General features: G+C 37.2%; 1 protein-coding gene across 5 annotated transcripts in view; it reads right to left on the bottom strand.

Moving 5' to 3' along the window:
• Window positions 1-18291, bottom strand: part of NCKAP1 (NCK associated protein 1) — a 98804-nt gene that overhangs the window by 65358 nt on the left and 15155 nt on the right. For all 5 annotated transcript variants that reach the window (XM_036420679.2, XM_036420680.2, XM_045575670.1 and 2 more), the window contains 3 exons: window positions 1174-1266; window positions 922-978; window positions 41-183 (listed from right to left, as the gene is read on the bottom strand). In XM_036420679.2, coding sequence (XP_036276572.1) covers window positions 41-183; window positions 922-978; window positions 1174-1266 — 293 coding nt within the window. The remainder of the gene's footprint in view (window positions 1-40; window positions 184-921; window positions 979-1173; window positions 1267-18291) is intronic.

Here is an 18291-nt window from a genome sequence, read left to right as displayed (position 1 = left end):
AATTGAGAATTTCACAAAGATTTTTATGATGCAGGGCTACCTTGCTCCATGGGTCATTTCATGAGCGTAGTTGTACAATCCAATGATTGCCTTCCTTTCTTCAATTCGAGAGAGCAGTATCATTAGTGTTGTATAGGTTATGATCAAATCTAAGTAGTTCTTTGTTAAATCAAAGTTTACAGTCTGGGGAAAAAATATATCAAGTTTAACTCCTTCCTATTTTACAAACTTTTAAACACACATATACACACAATAATCTTTACGGCAGCTACTGAAAGCTAATAATTTTCTGTAGTTATTTATTTTATTCCCATTTCTGAAATTCTAATTCGTTTCACCAAAGACATGTAAAATCTGGGAGTTAAAAATAGAGTTTTGTGTTTGTGACACAATTTTATGGATGAAAAAGAATTCATTATCGCCCTATTCAAACTAATAACAGTTTAAAAGAATAATCAAAACCAACATAATATGAAACACTGGAGCCAGTCTCACTAAGCAAGAAAAAGGAGTGTTAAGTAAATGAAAAAATTCATCACTAAGTCAATGGAGACATTTTTCACTTTGACTTCCTATATTTATAAACCATCTCACTGAGAAAGATTCTATCAAGTATGCCTTTTACAGAGGAAAATATTATCCACTTAACTTTGCTTCCTTGGACCTAATAAAATAAAATGCTAAAATTAACAACTACTTTCCAATATGCACAAGACTTATATTCAGTGACAATCAAATAAACAAGGTAAAAAGAGAATGCATCTTAACTCCTTATCTTGAAAAACAGTGCAAAACAATCCAAACTAACAATGCTAAAACTTAATATACATATCATAAATGTTCTCTAAAGAAAAGCATTCGGTCCCCTTAGTTCTACTAGGAATAGAGAGAATTGGGGATTTTTCTGAAAATAATACTTACTATATCGAAGAAGACCTGGCAAACATCCATAGTATTGAGCAATTCACAAACATGGTCCTAAAAATAAAAGGTTATTTTAATCTTTACTTATATAAATAATATTAACTTCAGGAAACACAAATAAAATGTATTTTAGAATTTAGTTCTAGAAGAATTCTAATTTTATTATCTACAAATGACAAAACAATTGCAAAGTTAACAAATATCAAGTCAACCTCAGAAATGTTAAATTTTATGTACTATAACGCTTACCTTAAATTCCATGACATCTACAAATGTGAAGTAATATAATGCCAAATTTTTCAGAATCTCCGATTTTTCTTTCTGTAACTGTGCAAGCTGTTGCTGTAAACATAAAATCAAAATGTACTGTTCACTAAGAACAAAAAATATTTAATTTTATTACAAACTATCTTCTTTTATGATTGCTATATGAAAACACAAGCTTTTAGAACAGTATTTCTAGATGATAAACATTTTTTTTAAAAAGCCGAAATACTTGAGACAGCAACTGCTAATAGTGATCAGCAACTGACAGTGTGAGGCTATAAAACAAACCAAAGCAGATTAGTACCAAACTGAACTACTATTAAGGAAAATATTAGGAAAAAATAATTTTCAAATAAACTTTTTAAAAAAAATAAAAACAAGTCATGAGCATGATCACATTACTAGAAGTAGAAGAAAAGAAGGTGAAAAACATTGTAACTTACACTACAAAAAACAACATTATAAATTTGTAACTTACCAAAAAGAACATCCAGGCAAAGCCACGTTACGCATGCAAAATAAAATGTAGATACAAACATAAAATACAGTAAAGGTTCCCTGACCAGATCCACAAAACACAATAATACATTAAAAAAAGCAAAACACCACAACAAAAAAGAAATGAGAAAGAAGCAAAACTAGAGTTAAGACACTGGTAAAACATATGAAAGAGGGAAATGTGAATACAAAAGACAATTATTATTTCAATCAATTGTGTTATTAAATTTACAAGTCCTAAGTTTTCTTTTTAAAACAACTATTGATATAATTTTTTTTTTGGGGGGGGGGAATAGAATCCAGCTATATTTAATGTCCTATATCATAAGACTGCAAGAATTCCAATAAAACACTTAGAACATTGATACTGAGTGTAGTCTACAGAACAGTTTCCACATCATTTAGGCTCTTATTAGAAAAGCAGAATTTCTGGCCAACCTCAGACCTACTAAATCAGATTCTGCCTTTTAACAAGAAGTCTAGTGATAGGAATGTACATTAAATGTCTGAGAATCACTAAACAAGAAAACATGGGAAAGTGGTTCAATATCAAATTTGCTACAAAAGCCCTTACAATGTTGAGGTCCTCTTACAGTTCTTTGTTATACTTACAGAGGGGAGTTGGGAAAAGAGGTCTCTCTATATATAATTGCATTAAACCATTATATAAGCAAGAATATTCAAAATAGTGAGCATAACATTAAGAAAAGATTCAAAAAACTTTAAGACTATTTAAAACAGCAAGCACAGCAGTCTGATAGACCTACTATTACAAAATAACTACCCTAAATACTGCAGTCCCTAAAGCTATTTAAAGAAGTAATTATGTCTGGAAAACGTGCCTAAATAAAGTATCTCATTTCATCCCCCAAGTGTCAAAAAAAAGGTAACCTCTATAATAAAAGCCTAATATGCTAAGTGTCCGATCATTTGACCAGGCACTATGACGAGCACTGACCACCAGGGGAAAGACACTCCTACCGATAGGTTAGTTTACTGCTGATATATGGCCAAATGGGACTGGACAAGATGGCCGGACATCCCCTGGAGCTTTCCCACAGTCCCTCCCCAACTCTGATAGACCCCAATCTGAACCGGACTGGACGGGATGGACCAGACACACCCTGGAGCCAACCTCCTGCTGTTCCTCTCCCGCCTCTAAAATATTTCTTCTAATTAATTTCTTTATGTGCACAAATCTGTGTACATAAAGAAAATTAATTAGTATACTTATAGTGATAAGTACCTATTAAACTAATATACTTATAGTGATAAGTACCTATTTTTAGCTTTATCTATTAAACAGTTTACTTTGTTTTGAACAATAATCTTTTTCAAAATAATTATGTTTATATATAATTTTTAATCCTTACCATTCACAACATCAAAAATACTTTTTTTTTAAATATATTTTATTGATATTTTACAGAGAAGAAGGGAGAGAGATAGAGAGCTAGAAACGTCGATGAGAGAGAAACATCGACCAGCTGCCTCTTGCACACCCCCTACCGAGGATGTGCCCGCAACCAAGGTACCTGCCCTTGACCGAAATCAAACCCGGGACCTTTCAGTCCTCAGACCGACGCTCTACCACTGAGCCAAACCAGTTTCGGCTCACAACATCAAAAATACTTTAAAGTGATTCTATTTCATTAGATTATACTACTTTTACCTTGTTCAACATTAAACATTTGTGATTAATGTTGTAGTCCTTTTTCCTCCTTTTCAGAATTTTAAGCTTCAGTTTTAAAAATATAATAGATGAAAGAAGACTCACAATAACAGGATAAGAAGCAAGAGTATAATTTAGTTGCTACTGAGCTTAATTATTAATAGTGCCTCCTTTCCATTTCAATTCTAGTTTGGACAAAAAAATGACACAGTTCCCATATACTTTTTATGGGCCTTAATGAACTTTTATACAAACCTTCATTTTACATACTCACACCTTACTGCCCCCAAAACTTGAAAGAACCTTCCCAAGGTTTTATAACTATTTAATTGCAGGACCAGGATTAAAAATTTCATCTCCTTATTCCTAAAAAACAAAATATTCTCCCCACATTCTATACACCCAATACCCTCCTTGTTAATTAAACATCATTATGGTCTAAATTTCTCATTCAACTTTATTTCCCCTAAAACCATATATATATAACTGGCCTTGATGGTGGCTAAATAATTTACTGAACTAATACATGTCTGAATTCAAAATAGTCAAGTTTTCAAGGCCCTACACATTTTGGCCCTAATTTACCTTTCCAATTTAAATTTCTCCTACATCCACTCATGCTGTACACTGTATCCAAAACTAGTAATAATTAATGTCGTTTTCTAATACTTTTTAAAATCAAACTTATTTAAACAATACAACAAAATTTAATCAACAATATAGTTGCCGTTGTTTTCTACTACTTGTGCCCAACGCTCAGGAAGCATTTTAATCCCTCTATTGTAAAATTCTTGTGATTTTGATGCAAAAAATTCGGTCAATGCATTTTTGAGGCATTCTTCATTATTAAATTTTTTTCCAAGAAGAAAGTTTTGCAAAGAACGAAACAAATGGTAATCGGAAGTGGCAATATCAGGAGAATACGCAGGTTGAGGGAGAACTTCCCATTCCAACTGGCGCAGTTTTTCAGCAGTGATTCTTGCAGTATGCGGTCGTGCGTTATCGTGGTGAAGAATTACGCCCTTCCGATTAATCAGCGCGGGTTTTCTCTTAAAGCTTGGGCTAACCTTTCCAATTGGGCACTATACACTATACTTGTAATGGTTTGGTTAGATGGTAAAAGTTCATAATGAAGAATTCCTTTAAAATTCCACCAAACACACAACATCACTTTTTTCGCATGCAAGTCAGGTTTTGGCGTGGGCTGCGGAGCCTCATTTTTGTCCAACCATTGAGGCCGCCTTTTCAAATTAACATACAGCACCCATTGTTCATCTCCGGTAACAATTTGCTCTAAAAACGGCAAACGGTTTTTGACGAGAGAGGAGCGAACTGCAAATTGTGACTCTTTGATTACGGTTGTTGTCGGTCAACTCATGAGGAACCCATTTTCCAAACTTTTGACTTTGCCAAGTGCACGCAATTGATTGGAAATTGTTTTTTGTGAACAATTTAAAGTTGTCGCAAGCTCTTGTTGGGTAATTTGAGGATTTTGCACCAAAAGAGCTTGAAGAGCTTCTTGATCAAAATTGGACACACGGCCTCGACCACTCTTGTCATCTAACGAAAAATTTCCCTCGCGAAATTTCTCAAACCAACGCTGGCATTTTCTGGCGCTAACTGCATCTTGACCAAGAGCACTACAGATGTTTTTTGCAGCCTCACTTGCTTTTCTTCCTAATTGGAACTCGTAAAGCATGCAGTGCCGAATATGCTCTTCATCCGCCATCTTCTTAGCCCTAGTTTGGCAACAAAAACCAAACCAAACACAAACTTTTTCAAGCAAAACTTGTTAATTGCACTTCACACCTTCTGTAGATACCACGTGTTTGAAGGTTATGTCAATACAAGTCAACGCCAAGCAAGATTTTAAACGAATGTTTAAAAACGACATTAATTATTACTAGACCCGATATTCACTATTTTTCTGTATGTATCTCATGTTTCCTTTCCTCTATTGAGGTATCCTAATTCTACCACTTATACCAGTATGTGCATATATATATCTACTACACTTAAAATGTTAACCACATTTTCAAGAAAACCACCCTGACTGAACATCTTCTCTGAATGTAAATACCTTCTCCCTCCTCTCAATCTCTCAATGTGTATAATTTCTAATAGTATCACTTTCTGCCTTATATTCCAGCTATTTCCAACATATAAGACAGTGTACCGAATTCGATTTTTTAACCTCCATAACCCCTATCTTACAGCTCTGCAAATAAACATCAATCAGATGAACGTTCATAACAAATTTAGAAGACTTTTACATGTCCCTATCAGATGACATGTTTTGGTGGTAATGCTAGAAAGCCTACCCCCTATTATGCCACTATAGCTAAATGACTTTACCATTCAAAGCCTAATTCCCTCATCATCATAATGGAAAATTATGTGTATAGTTAGCCAAGATAATGTACATGAGGACATCTACCAATGCCTGGCACCCAGAAACGGCTCATTAAATATTAGGTAAATGTCAAATAGGGCTCACAAATCACTTAAAAATAAGCAAAAATAAAGTTTCTTTATTTTAATTTTTAATATTTTTATTGATTTCAGAGAGGAAGGGAGGGAGAGATAGAAATACCAATGATAAGAATCACTGATTGGCTGCCTTTTGAAGGCCCCCCAATTGGGATTAAGCCCACAAACTAGGCATGTGCCCTGACTAAAAACCAAACTATAACCTCCTGGTTCATAGGCCAAGAAGCTCAACCACTGAGCCACACCAGTCAGGCAAAAATAAAGTTATTTTTTAATAATCCCAATACTACTCATAATATTTCTAATAAGAGCTGATATTAATTAAGTATGCACTCTTTGCCAGGCATGGTTCCAAATATTCTGGAAGTATCTCGCATAATCTTCTCAACATCTTCATGAGACAGTTACAAGTATCTTCCTTATATGATAAAAATAAATTTCATAAAGCTTTGCATAAAAGAACTATAACAACAAAGAAAAAAAGATATCTTCAACTGCTTCAATTGCAAAAAAAAAACTACATTTTAATTCTTAAAAGTGAAGGAGAAAAAAAACTACCAAAAAATTTTTAACTTTAACTTTAGGCTTAACATCAGAACAAGGTTTTCTTAATTCATCATTTCATTGTTTTATAGTAAACTAGAGGCCTGGTGCATGAAAATTCATTCACTGGAGGGGCAGGGGTCCATCAGCCTGGCCTGCCCCCTCTCATAGTCCAAGAGCCCTCAGGGGCGAGAGGTAACACAGTGATCAGGAGAAGGCGATGCCCCCATCACAATTCTGCTGCTGCCACTGCCAGCAGCGCAAACCTCGGCTGGCCCTGGTTACCTGAGCCTCAGGAGGCCCTGGGCAGCTGGGCAGCTACTATCCGAGGCTTGCCTGTGCTTCGGGCCAGTTCTGGGCTTGCCTCTTCAGTCTTCTCCACATGGCAGCAGGACAGTGGGCATTTTAAAGCAATATCCTAACCCATAAAAATGATTCCAGTGACAGTTATATAAGATAGCAGCTCTTTACTATTTTTGCAAATTTTCTTGGTCAAATATTATTTCAAAATAAAAGTATTGTGGGTTGGTTTTGTTTTGTTTTTTAAAACTTTAATAAGTTTTCCATCATACTCACAATAAAACACAAAGTCCTTACAAGAAAAAAAAAAAAAATCTAAAGAGGCCCCTTGCCTTTCTCTAACACCTAATCTCCTTTCATGATCCTACAGGCTCAGTCCATACTGGTCTTTCTTCAGTTTTCATCAAATTCACCGAGCTTGGACCCACCCCAGAGCCTTTGCACTTGCTCTTTCTCACATCTGGGATGCTCTTTTCTACTTCACACAGCATGCTCTTCACTTCACTTCTCTTCAGAGAAGCCATTGTTAAGCACTCTTTTCTAGGAGTACTCTTATCTAAAATAATTTCCACACTCCTTACTCTCTAACTCCTTATCCTGATTCCTATTTCTTCCTTTCACTTCTCTCCAAATAAAAATATTTATTCATTTTAGCCTTTTGTTGTCCAACATTCCAACTTGAATTTAAATTCCATGGGGGCAAGGAGGTTTCTATTACTTCCTGCTGTATTTCCAGCATCTAGAATACTGGCACACAGTGACGCACTATAAATGAATAAAACCATAAATGATCAATTTTTCAACATAAAACTCAGGAATCAATTTCTTATCTGTACTGATTATAAATTAATGTAATAAAGGTATCAAATGTCTCAAATGAATTTATGTATCCTAATACAAAGTAGTAACTTAATCCCTTAAAAAATCCCAAAAAGTTGGGCAAAATATTTTATTTTGTACTTCCAAGATAGAAAAGTATGAAAGAAATGAAAACCATCTACAAAGAATGACAAAAGCCTAAGTGACTGTTACAACCAAACAACCGGTCGACCAGTCACTATGACATGCACTGACCACCAGCGAGCAGATGCTCAATGCAGGTGCTGCCTCCTGGTGGTCAGTGCACTCCTATAGGGGGAGCACTGCTCAGACAGAAGCTGGGCTCACAGCTGGCTAGTGCAGCTGCAGCGGTGGGAGCCTCTCCCGACTCCGGGGCAGCACTAAAGAGCAGTAGCAGAAGGCACGGCCCCTAGCCCCAGCTCAGGTTTCTCCTTGGCCGCCTGCCACTTAGTGCACTACTACTACGTCCCCCGAAGGGGTTCTGAATTGCAAGAGAGCACAAGCCAAACTGAGGGACTCTTGCCCTCCCACGAATCCATGCATCAGGCCTCTAATATCAAATATAAGCAAATCTCCAAGGATTAGCTAAAAATCCAAATTAACACAAAAATTAGTCCTTAAGAAAAAAATCCATAGGACTCTTCTTTTATCATATACAAATGATTCTACTGGCAGTCAATATTTCAGAAATGTTATTTTTCTGAGCAAAGGATAATACATTTAGGAAAAGTTGTCCTAACATTAGTCTGTAAATAAGCATTGCTGACTGTTTAAGATTTGTTACTAAATTTAAACCTCATAACTAATTTTTAGAGTACTTTTTTTATTGTGCCAAAATATATATTAACATAAAGTCTGCCATTTTAACAATTTTTAAGTGTAGTTCACACTTAAAAATGCATTTGAATTGTGCAATCATCCTAAGTGTAGTTCACACTTAAAAATGCATTTGAATTGTGCAATCATCATCCCCATAGTAAACTCAATAAGCTTGAGCACAGTGAGAACCAAAAACCTTATTTCTAAATAAAATGTGTGTGTTTTTTTTCTAAATGCCATTTCTGGTTGTTTTTACAGCTTTATGAATATATACCGTATTTTTCAGACCATAAGACGCACTTTCTTCCCCCCAGAAGTGGGGGGAAAAAGTCCCTGCGTCTTATGGTCCAAATATAGCCTACACATATACTTTAAAAAAAAAGTTTTTTTACTTGCCCAGCTCTGTGTGGTCTCTGTGTGCTTGCCCGGCTCTAAAATGGTTCTAAATGCTGCTGTTTACTTTACAGGGTTGATTACATGTGTTTATGACTGTGATGTTGGGTTTTAATGCACATAAAATATTTTAGGACACTATTTGTTTCAGAATCTTTTTTCCTTCATTTCCCTTCTCTAAAAACTGGTGCGTCTTATGGTCCGGAGCGTCTTATGGTCCGAAAAATACGGTAGTTTGCATACCATACAATTCATCCATCATAAATGAACAATTAAATAATTTTTGTAATATTATACAACCACCAACCCTATCCAGTTTTAGAACATTTCCATTATCCCAAAAAGTTCCTATGTATAATTAATCCTATCCTTACCCCCAGCCCTAACAACTACTGTCTCTCAGGAAGTTTGCTTTTTCTAAACATGCCCTATATAATAAAAGGCTAATATGCAAATCGACCAAACAGTGGGATAACTGGTTGCTATGATGCACATTACCACACTCAATGCAGGAGCTGTCCCTGGTGGTCAGTGCACTCCCACAGGAGTTCAGCCAGAAGCCCTGAGCTGGGCTCACATCTGGCAGGCACAGTGGCAGCGCTAAGGATGTCTAAGGGTTTAGGCCCTTACCCCATGAATGAGACATCCTCTCCAAGAGCTCCCAGACTGCAAAAGCTTGCAGGCCGGGCTCAGAGACCTCCCTTGAGTGCATGAATTTCATGCACTGGGCCTTTAGTGTCCTATAAAATGAAATAATATGCCCCAGCAAGTGTGGCTCAGTTGGTTGGGTGTAGTCCCATGTACCAAAAGGTTGCCAGTTTGATTCCCAGGCAGGGCACATACCCAAGTTGCAGGCTCCATCCCTGTTAGAGAGCATACAGAAGGCAGTCAATTGATGTTTCTCTCTCACATCGATGTTTCTCTCTCTCCCTTCCTTTCTCTCTAAAAAATCTATTAAAAAATCTTTTTAAATAAATAAAATGACATGGAATCATATAATGTATAGTTTTTTGAACCTGGCTTCCTTCAATTAGCCTAATGTTTTTGGAGTTCATCAATGTTCTAACATGCATCAATAGTTTGTTCCTATGGACTGTTAAATAACATTTTGTTACATGTATATATCATATTTTTTTATTTATTCATCAGTTGATGTGCATTTGAATTGCTTCCAGTTTTAAACTATCATACATAATAAATGCTGCTATAAACTTGCCTTCATGTGGACATGTACTTTCATTTTTCTTGGGAAAATTTCTAGTTCTTAGGTGTGATTCAAAGATGCAAGTGATATAAAAGATAACCTCTAGATAAGTGAAGTTACTGTAACATATCATTCATTTAGCCAACAAATATCCCAACCCATTATATTGCTACACATTATGGAAGAAGCTGGGGGTAAAACTGAATAAAACTCTGCCTCTGCCCCTAAATGAGCATACAGTCTAGTGATGATTGTATATGTAGATATACAGATAACTCTTTTTTCTACATTAATGAAAGGCCTGTGGTTGGGACCAAATGACCAAAGAAGCAGCGGTGTGAGCTACTAGCAGCGGAGCTATGACCAGTGGAGGGCGGGGCAGAGAGTTACTAGCAGCTGAGAGCTACTAGGGGTGGGAGGAGGGGAGGGAAGACTCCAAGGGGCAGAGGGCAGGGCAGTAAACTATCAGGAGCGATGGGAGGGTGGCCAGCTGGAGCAAGTGGAAGCAACCTACTCACTGCATGATTTCATGCACGCTGGGCCTAACCAGTTTTAGAAGTTGATAACACAACTAACTTATAGGTGCAAGGTTCAAAGATGGTGAAAAACTACAATGATTAATCTCCACATGCCTATCAAGACAAAGACCTTCATCAACTGATAATGACAAAAGACAAATTAAAAACAAAACAAAAAGATACACAATATTATGAGAAAGACTACAAAAACAAAGATCAGAGCTTTTAAGAGTGGTAAGGAAGGTGAATAAGACAGGAAGTTTAAGTAAAGCCTAGAGACAAGTGAGCACCCAATGTTTCTTTTTGATACATGATTACATGTTGACAGAATGTTAAGTTTCTCCAGTGGCAGGCCTGTAAACAGTAATAAAGTTTATACTTAAACTACCTTGGTTTCTTACTAGCCTTTTAAAACATGTTTTCTTTGGGAAATCTGAAGATAAGGTGAAGTGGCATCAATGGAAAATAATTTCCACTCAATACTTCTAATGTCCTCTTAATACCCTACTCTCATCAAATGCTCACCCAAAATAAAATAATCCTTTAAAAAAAGAAGCACTTAAATATATTTTTCCCTATGTTCTACATAAGTTCTATCCTATACTAGGCAATGAGGACTGACACAGTATATTATCTTATATACTAGTGGACCTGCACACAAATCAGTGCAGGAGTAGCTTGCTGCTGCTTGCCTCAGCTGGCAGCCGTCCCGCCCACTGCTGTTGTAGTTCTCCACTGCTCGTAGCTCGATGCCCCGCCCTCCGTAGCTCTCCACAGCTTGTAGCTCACTGCCCCTCCCTCCTGGTGATTGGTTGTTATGCATCACTGCGTAACACCCACTTGCATATTACCTCTTTATTATATAATAGAGGCTCAGTGCACAAAATTCATGCACGGGAGCGGGAGGGGTTGTCCTTCAGCTCAGCCTGTACCCTCTCCAATCTGGGACTCCTCAAGGGATGTACAACTGCCCGTTTAGTCATACGGGCAGTCAGACATCCCTCTCACAATCCAGAACTGCTGGCTCCCTACTGCTCGCCTGCCTGCCTTCTTGATTGCCCCTAACCGCTTCTGCCTGCCAGCCTGATCACCCCCTAACCACTCTAATGCCAGCCTGATTGTCTAACTGCTCCCCTGCCAGCCTGTCTGCTCCCAATTTCCCTCCTTCTGCTGGCCTAGTCACCCCTAACTGCCCTCCCCTGCAGGGTTGATTACCTCCAACTGCCCTCCCTTGCAGGCCTGGTCCCTTTCAACTGCCCTCCCCTGCTGGCCATCTTGTGGTGGCCATCTTGTGTCCACATAGGGGCAGGATCTTTGACCAAATGGGGGCAGCCATCTTGTGTGTTGGAGTGATAGTCAATCTGCATATTACTCTTTTATTAGATAGGATAGAGGCCTGGTGCATGGGTAAGGGCCAGCTTGTTTGCCCTGAAGAGTATCCCATATCAGGGTGGGGGTTCCCTTGGGGCATGGGGCGGCCTGAGTGTGGGGCCTGTGGTGGTTTGCAGGCCGGCCACAGCCCCTGGTGACACAAGCAGAGGCCCTGTTATCTGGAATTTATCTTCTACAACTGAAACTTTGTAGCCTGTAGTGGCGGCTTAGGCCTGCGAGGGCAGACGGAAAGCTTGGCTTCTTCTGTTGCCAGAGAAACCCAAGTCTCTGTGGCCGCAGCCATCTTGGTTGGGGTTAATTTGCATAGGTGCTCTCATTGGTTGGTGGGCATGGCTTGTGGGTGAGGATTTGGAGCGGAGTGATGGCTAATTTGCATATTACTCTTTTATTAGGTAGGATGATGATATTGTCCAAAGAATACTAGTGTACATACTTAAAACATTTTTAGCCAAAATGAGTGCGAGGAAGAATAAAGGAAAATAAATGTCTTAAAACTTTATTCTTTACTTGTTGTTGAAAATAGTTTATTTTCCTGTCTTTTATTTTGGATCCTGGCAAGTAACTTCTGATCTAACAACAGGTAAAATCGGACCGCCCATAAAAAATAAGTTACCATGATTAAAGTATTCAAAGGATATCCAAAGTGATTAAAAGCCCCTTCAAAGAAATGACCAAACAAAGAAACAAACAAAGGGCAAAGTTAAAGACAAGCAAGTGATTAGTTATTGGTAACATCCTTTGCTACTGTAAAAGGCATCACAATCATCATTGCAACCAAAGGAATTAACAACTGTTTGAAATGTAGCCAAAATACTATCACTAAAGGCAAGCTGTAACTTCAGCAAATTTAAAGAAAATACAAAGATGAAAATGCAAATGCCAGGAATGCATCTTCTTGGGGGCTATGCTGTGACACCCTAGTAAAATGCTTCCTGGCAGACTCATTTAAAAAAAAAAAAACACCAGAAAGTTTCCTTAAGCTGCAATGGTTATGACAGTAGTTTAATATAATTAGAATATATAGTACACAAGACTCACAAAACTATGTGATTTTATTTTTTTTAAATATATTTTTATTGATGATTTTACAGAGAGGAAGAGAGAGGGATAGAGAGTCAGAAACATCGATGAGAGAGAAACATCGATCAGCTGCCTCCTGCACACCCCCTACTGGGGATGTGCCAGCAACCAAGGTACATGCCCTTGACTGGAATCGAACCCGGGACCTTTCAGTCCACAGGCCGACGCTCTATCCACTGAGCCAAACCGGTTTTGGCACTATGTGATTTTAAAACAGATGTGTTTTGGAATCCTAAGAACCAAAGAACAAGAATGACGAAAGCTAAAAAATACATTTATACATAAATTCTATATATAATTTCAGCGGATTTCCAAACTCCATGAAAACTCAGTGTGAAAGCTCAAGTGAAAAGCATTACATTCAGGACTATGTCCCAGGATGAAAGCTATGCAGTAGGCTTACACAAACTGTCCAGAGGAGAGTTAGAAGGCAGAGGGTTATAGGAGAGTGGACTCCAGAAAAAAAGGAAATCTTATACAGAAGAAGTATGATTATTAGGCTAGATGAATTTAAGAATTCTGCCCAGCCAATATGGTTCAGTGGTTGAGCATTGACCTATGAACCGAGAGGTCACAGTTTGGTTTCCTGTCAGGGCATATGCATGGGTTGCAGGCTTAATTCCCAGTAGGGGACATGCAGGAGACAGCCAATCAATTATTCTCTCTCATCATTGATGTTTCTATCTCTCTCTCCCTCTAACTTTCCTCTCTGAAATCAATAAAAATTTAAAAAATAAAGTCATCATATAATTCAATCTCAGAATATTTATGATTAAAAAAAACAAAAGAAAAAGAAAAAAAAAGGAAATCATTAACAATCTTGACAACATACTAGCAAAAGTATAAATTGTTTCTTGAGACTGATATTATCACCATTTTAGAGATAAGAGCAAAGTACTTGAGATGTTAAATGACTTACCCAAAATCATTCAGCAAAGTGGAAAGACCAGAACTCAAATTCTGTTTTATTGATTCCAAAGTCTATCCTCTTAACAATATACAGCCATCATAACAGAAGCCACCACAAGACAAAGAATGCCCTCTTAAAGATTAACTCAGAGCAGATTAGTTTCCTTACCCTTTCCTTCCACTCCTAACTAAACCACAGTGCATGTGTAAAGGGCCTCCCTACAACCATCCCCAATATCACCACCCCATCCCACTCCACCCCCAAAACACAAGTTTAAGAAGCTGGGACTTTTATTCTTTTTCCAGGTTACTTTTACTAAAGAATTAATGAGATGTATTTGTTTAGTTATACTACAAAGTACAGTTATTTTTTAACTAATAACAAAATGTTTTAAAAAGTGTTAATCAGTTTGGGCCCTGACATAAATCTAAGACAATGTTTGAATGAATGAAAAGTTAGCTAAGTTAAAGCCTATCAAGATGGTTCATTCACTGAAACTAGTTTGGCTCAGTGGTAGAGCGTCAGTCTGCGGACTGAAAGGTCCCAGGTTTGATTCCGGTCAAGGGCATGTACATTGGTTGCGGGCACATCCCCGGTAGGGGGTGTGCAAGAGGCAGCTGGTCGATATTTTCTCTCTCATCGACGTTTCTAGCTCTCTATCCCTCTCTCCTCCTCTCTGGAAAAATCAATAAAATATATTTTAAAATAAATAAAGTAAAATATATATTAAAAAAAAAAGATGGTTCATTCACTCGAACGTGTATTTAGTACCTCTTTCATGCCAAGCACTAGAGAGAAAACAGACTCTAACACTGTGTCTGAACCAACTTTAGAATGCCAATCATGATAGTTTTAGAGTCACTTTATTTTGTATATCCCTGAGTGACCATAAAAAGATAACTTGCCTGGCCGGTGTGGCTCAATGGTTGAGCTTCAACCTATGAACCAGAAGATCATGGTTCGATTCCTGGTCAGGGCACATGCCTGGGTTATAGGCTTGATCCCCAGTAGGGGGCGTACAGTAGGCAACTGATAAATGATTATCTTATCACTGATGTTTCTCTCTCCTCTCTCCCTTCCTCTCATAAATCAATATAAGTATATTTAAACTAAGACAGCATGGCTCAATGGTTGAGCGTCGACCTATGAAGCAGGATTCCTGGTCAGGGCACACGTTCGGGTTGCAGGGCATGCAGGAGGCAGCCAATCAATGATTCTCTCTCACCATCGATGTTCCTATATATCTCTCTCCTCTCATTTCCTCTCTGAAATCAATAAAAATATCAAAGTATATTTACATACATATATATATATATATATATAACTTATTATAGTATCTTATAATACTGTGTTCCTTGAGAAAAAGAGGTAAATAATATCTGTAACATAAAATATCCCTATAAATTTGAAAACTTATTTTTCAACTTATTTTAATAATGGCCTGTACCACAGTCTAGAACCCTTAAATTACTCTTGGGCACTCTTCTCACTAACATCTTCATTCTTAGGGAGTTCAGGCCTGATTTAACATACACAGACAGTAATTTATATCATTTTCCCATTATTTTGGGAATAATATAAAAAATGTTATACTAAAATATACAATAAATAGGCAAGTTCCATAATATGCTTTTGTGCCAGATATTTTTACTGTTCTAAAACCACAAACTAGCTTTTAGATATAAATACAACATAGAGAGAAAGAGGGGGAAATTGTTTTAAAATTTTATAACAAAAATTTCATTAAAAAGTTGTAACATACATCTGAACATTTGCTTAAAATTCCTTTTAAAATTTCTTGGGCAGAACAATCTTTACCTGTTAGTAAAATAAGGAGTTTCTACTATTTTCTCTATCCAGACACATAACAGATTCTCTTCTATATGCTCACAAGAAAACTATGGGAGCCCTGGCCAGTGTGGCTCAGTTGGTTGGAGTGCTGTCCAGTACACTGAAAGATCACAGGTTTGATTCCCCATCAGCGCACATACCTAGGTTTTGGGTTTGATCCCTGTTGGGGTATGTGCAAGAGGCAATCGATTGATGTTTCTCTCTGACAGTGATCTCCCACCCTTCCTTCTCTCCTCTTTCCTCCTTCCCTCTCCCTTTCTCTCTCTCTAGAATCAATAAAAACATATCCTCTTGTGAGGATTTAAGAAAAAATAAAGCTATGGAAACAAATTACAAATCCATTTGACAGTTACACTTTCAAAATAATGGACGATACCATGTTATAGGCAAATTAGACAATCTCTCAGCTGAGAAATGATTTCCTTATTCTGAAATTAAATGAGAAAAATCTAGTAACTCTATTAAAATACATAGCCTGTCAAATACTAGACACTCCACAAGTGGCTGCTATACTTATAAAAGTGGTATGTCTTTTATTTATTTGACTTTTACTTATTTCATCTGCTTTGAAGCTTAAGAAGCATTTAGTTCAACACTATGTCCCAGAAAACAAAACCATTCCTTGGCCCAGACATTCCCTGAATCCAGAATTGGATATAAAAACTTAAAACTAGTCACAAAGGGGCCTGAGCAAGACAGTAAAAGTGACTCAACAGAATCCACCATCACCACTGCTGAAGCCATGGTAAGGACCAACACTGCTATCTGTCCAAAATGCCCTCCTTTGTTGTATACCAGATATCTACGTGCTCACAACCTCCAATGGGATTGAAAAGTATAGGGGAGGGAACAGTTACCAAAGAAATAATCAAGAATTAACAATTCTTGGCTGCAAAATAAGGATCTATTTTATAAACTTCAGGAAAAAATTTCTACTGGATTTTTCACTGACACAATCTCTCTCTTTTCATGAAGAATGCCTTTTCTGAAATTGGGGACAAGTAGTGCTAGTATGGCATGAATCAAAACAGAAATAGTGCTAACCAGTCATTCTCCCCGACCCCAGAAATAAAATAAGTATATTCTGTGATGACTCAAAACCAGGAATAAGAAGAAAAAAGCCTACTGTGGTATTAATACCATTTCTTCGGCATAGTAGCCAGAAATCTTCAAGTTCCTAACAATCTCGACTATTACTCCCAGTCCTTAAACCTCCATAAACTATATCTATGAGTTTAAAAAATAAAATAAAACTGAATTCCTCGTTTCTTATTTCCTAATCCAAGTTGGCTAGGAACTTTTCACAAGAATTTTGTCAGGCCCAGATCAAAACTGAGATCACAAAACTTCACAAATACCAATTATATAAGGCTTAAGCAGATTTAAAAAAAAAAACAGAATAGCATTCATTACACAGAATAGCTGTAAAGGTCCTATGACAAAACAGAGTTTGCAAACAAAATAATCAGAGTAAATTTTATAAATGGTCATAACATTCAACAACTTTGAACAATTGATTTTATAAGTTAAATATAGAATCACCCCATGACCCAACAATTCCATTCTAGGTATATAGATGGTTGGGCAAAAGTAGATTTACAGTTGTTTGGAAAATACAATAACTAATAAATAATAGTCCTATATAATAGAAGCCTAATATGCAAACTGACCGAATGGCAGAACGACCAGTGGCTATGAAGCACACTGACCATCAGGGGGTAGCCACTCAATGCAGGAGATGCCCCCAGCTGGCAGGCCCCAGGCCAGCCAAGGCAGGTGCCAGCCAGGGCTCCCTGACCACCCCACAGGGCCCTCAGACAGGCCCTGATCAGAACTAGGGATCCTACCCATGCATGAATTTTGTGCAACCATTGAGCCATGCGGTGCAACGGGCCTCTAGTACAAGAATTAACTGTTTCATGTACTCACAATTGTAAACCTAGTTTTGCCCACCTGTATATTCAAAGGAAATGAAAACATATGTTCACACAACTTTTACACAAATGTTCATAGCAGTTTTATTCATAATAGTCAAAAAAGCAGAAACATCGACTGATGAATGGATATGAATGGATATGTGGTACATTTATACAATGAAATATTTTTTGGCAATAAGAAGAAACAAAGTATTACTGATACATACTACAACTTGGATAAACCTTGAAAACTTTATGCTAAGTGAAAGAAACAGGTCATAAAAGACCACAGAGCATATGATTCTATTTATTTAAAATTTCCAAAATAGACATTCACACATAAAATAGATTAGTGTTTGCCTAAGGGCTGAGGATTGGCAGGACTGACTGGTAACAGGTCCAAGCTTTCTTTTTGGGATGATGAAGCTTTCTAAAATTGATTGTGGTGATAGATGCACAACTCTATGGATACACTAAAAACCACTGAATTGTATACTTTAAATGGGTGAACTGTATGATACATGAATATCTCACTAGCACTGTTATTTAAAAAATCAATTTGTGCTCCAAGTTGAGAAGTAAAAACTATTGAAAAAAAACACCATTATTATTAACAGTTTGTCCAGCAAATCAAGAACAGCAAAAATTCCTTATTTGCTTTTTAACAAAAGTTT

Source organism: Pipistrellus kuhlii, unplaced genomic scaffold (genome assembly GCF_014108245.1).
Source record: "Pipistrellus kuhlii isolate mPipKuh1 unplaced genomic scaffold, mPipKuh1.p scaffold_m20_p_7, whole genome shotgun sequence".
In the NCBI taxonomy this organism is placed as follows: domain Eukaryota; kingdom Metazoa; phylum Chordata; class Mammalia; order Chiroptera; family Vespertilionidae; genus Pipistrellus; species Pipistrellus kuhlii.
This window is presented reverse-complemented; position numbering and strand designations above follow the sequence as displayed.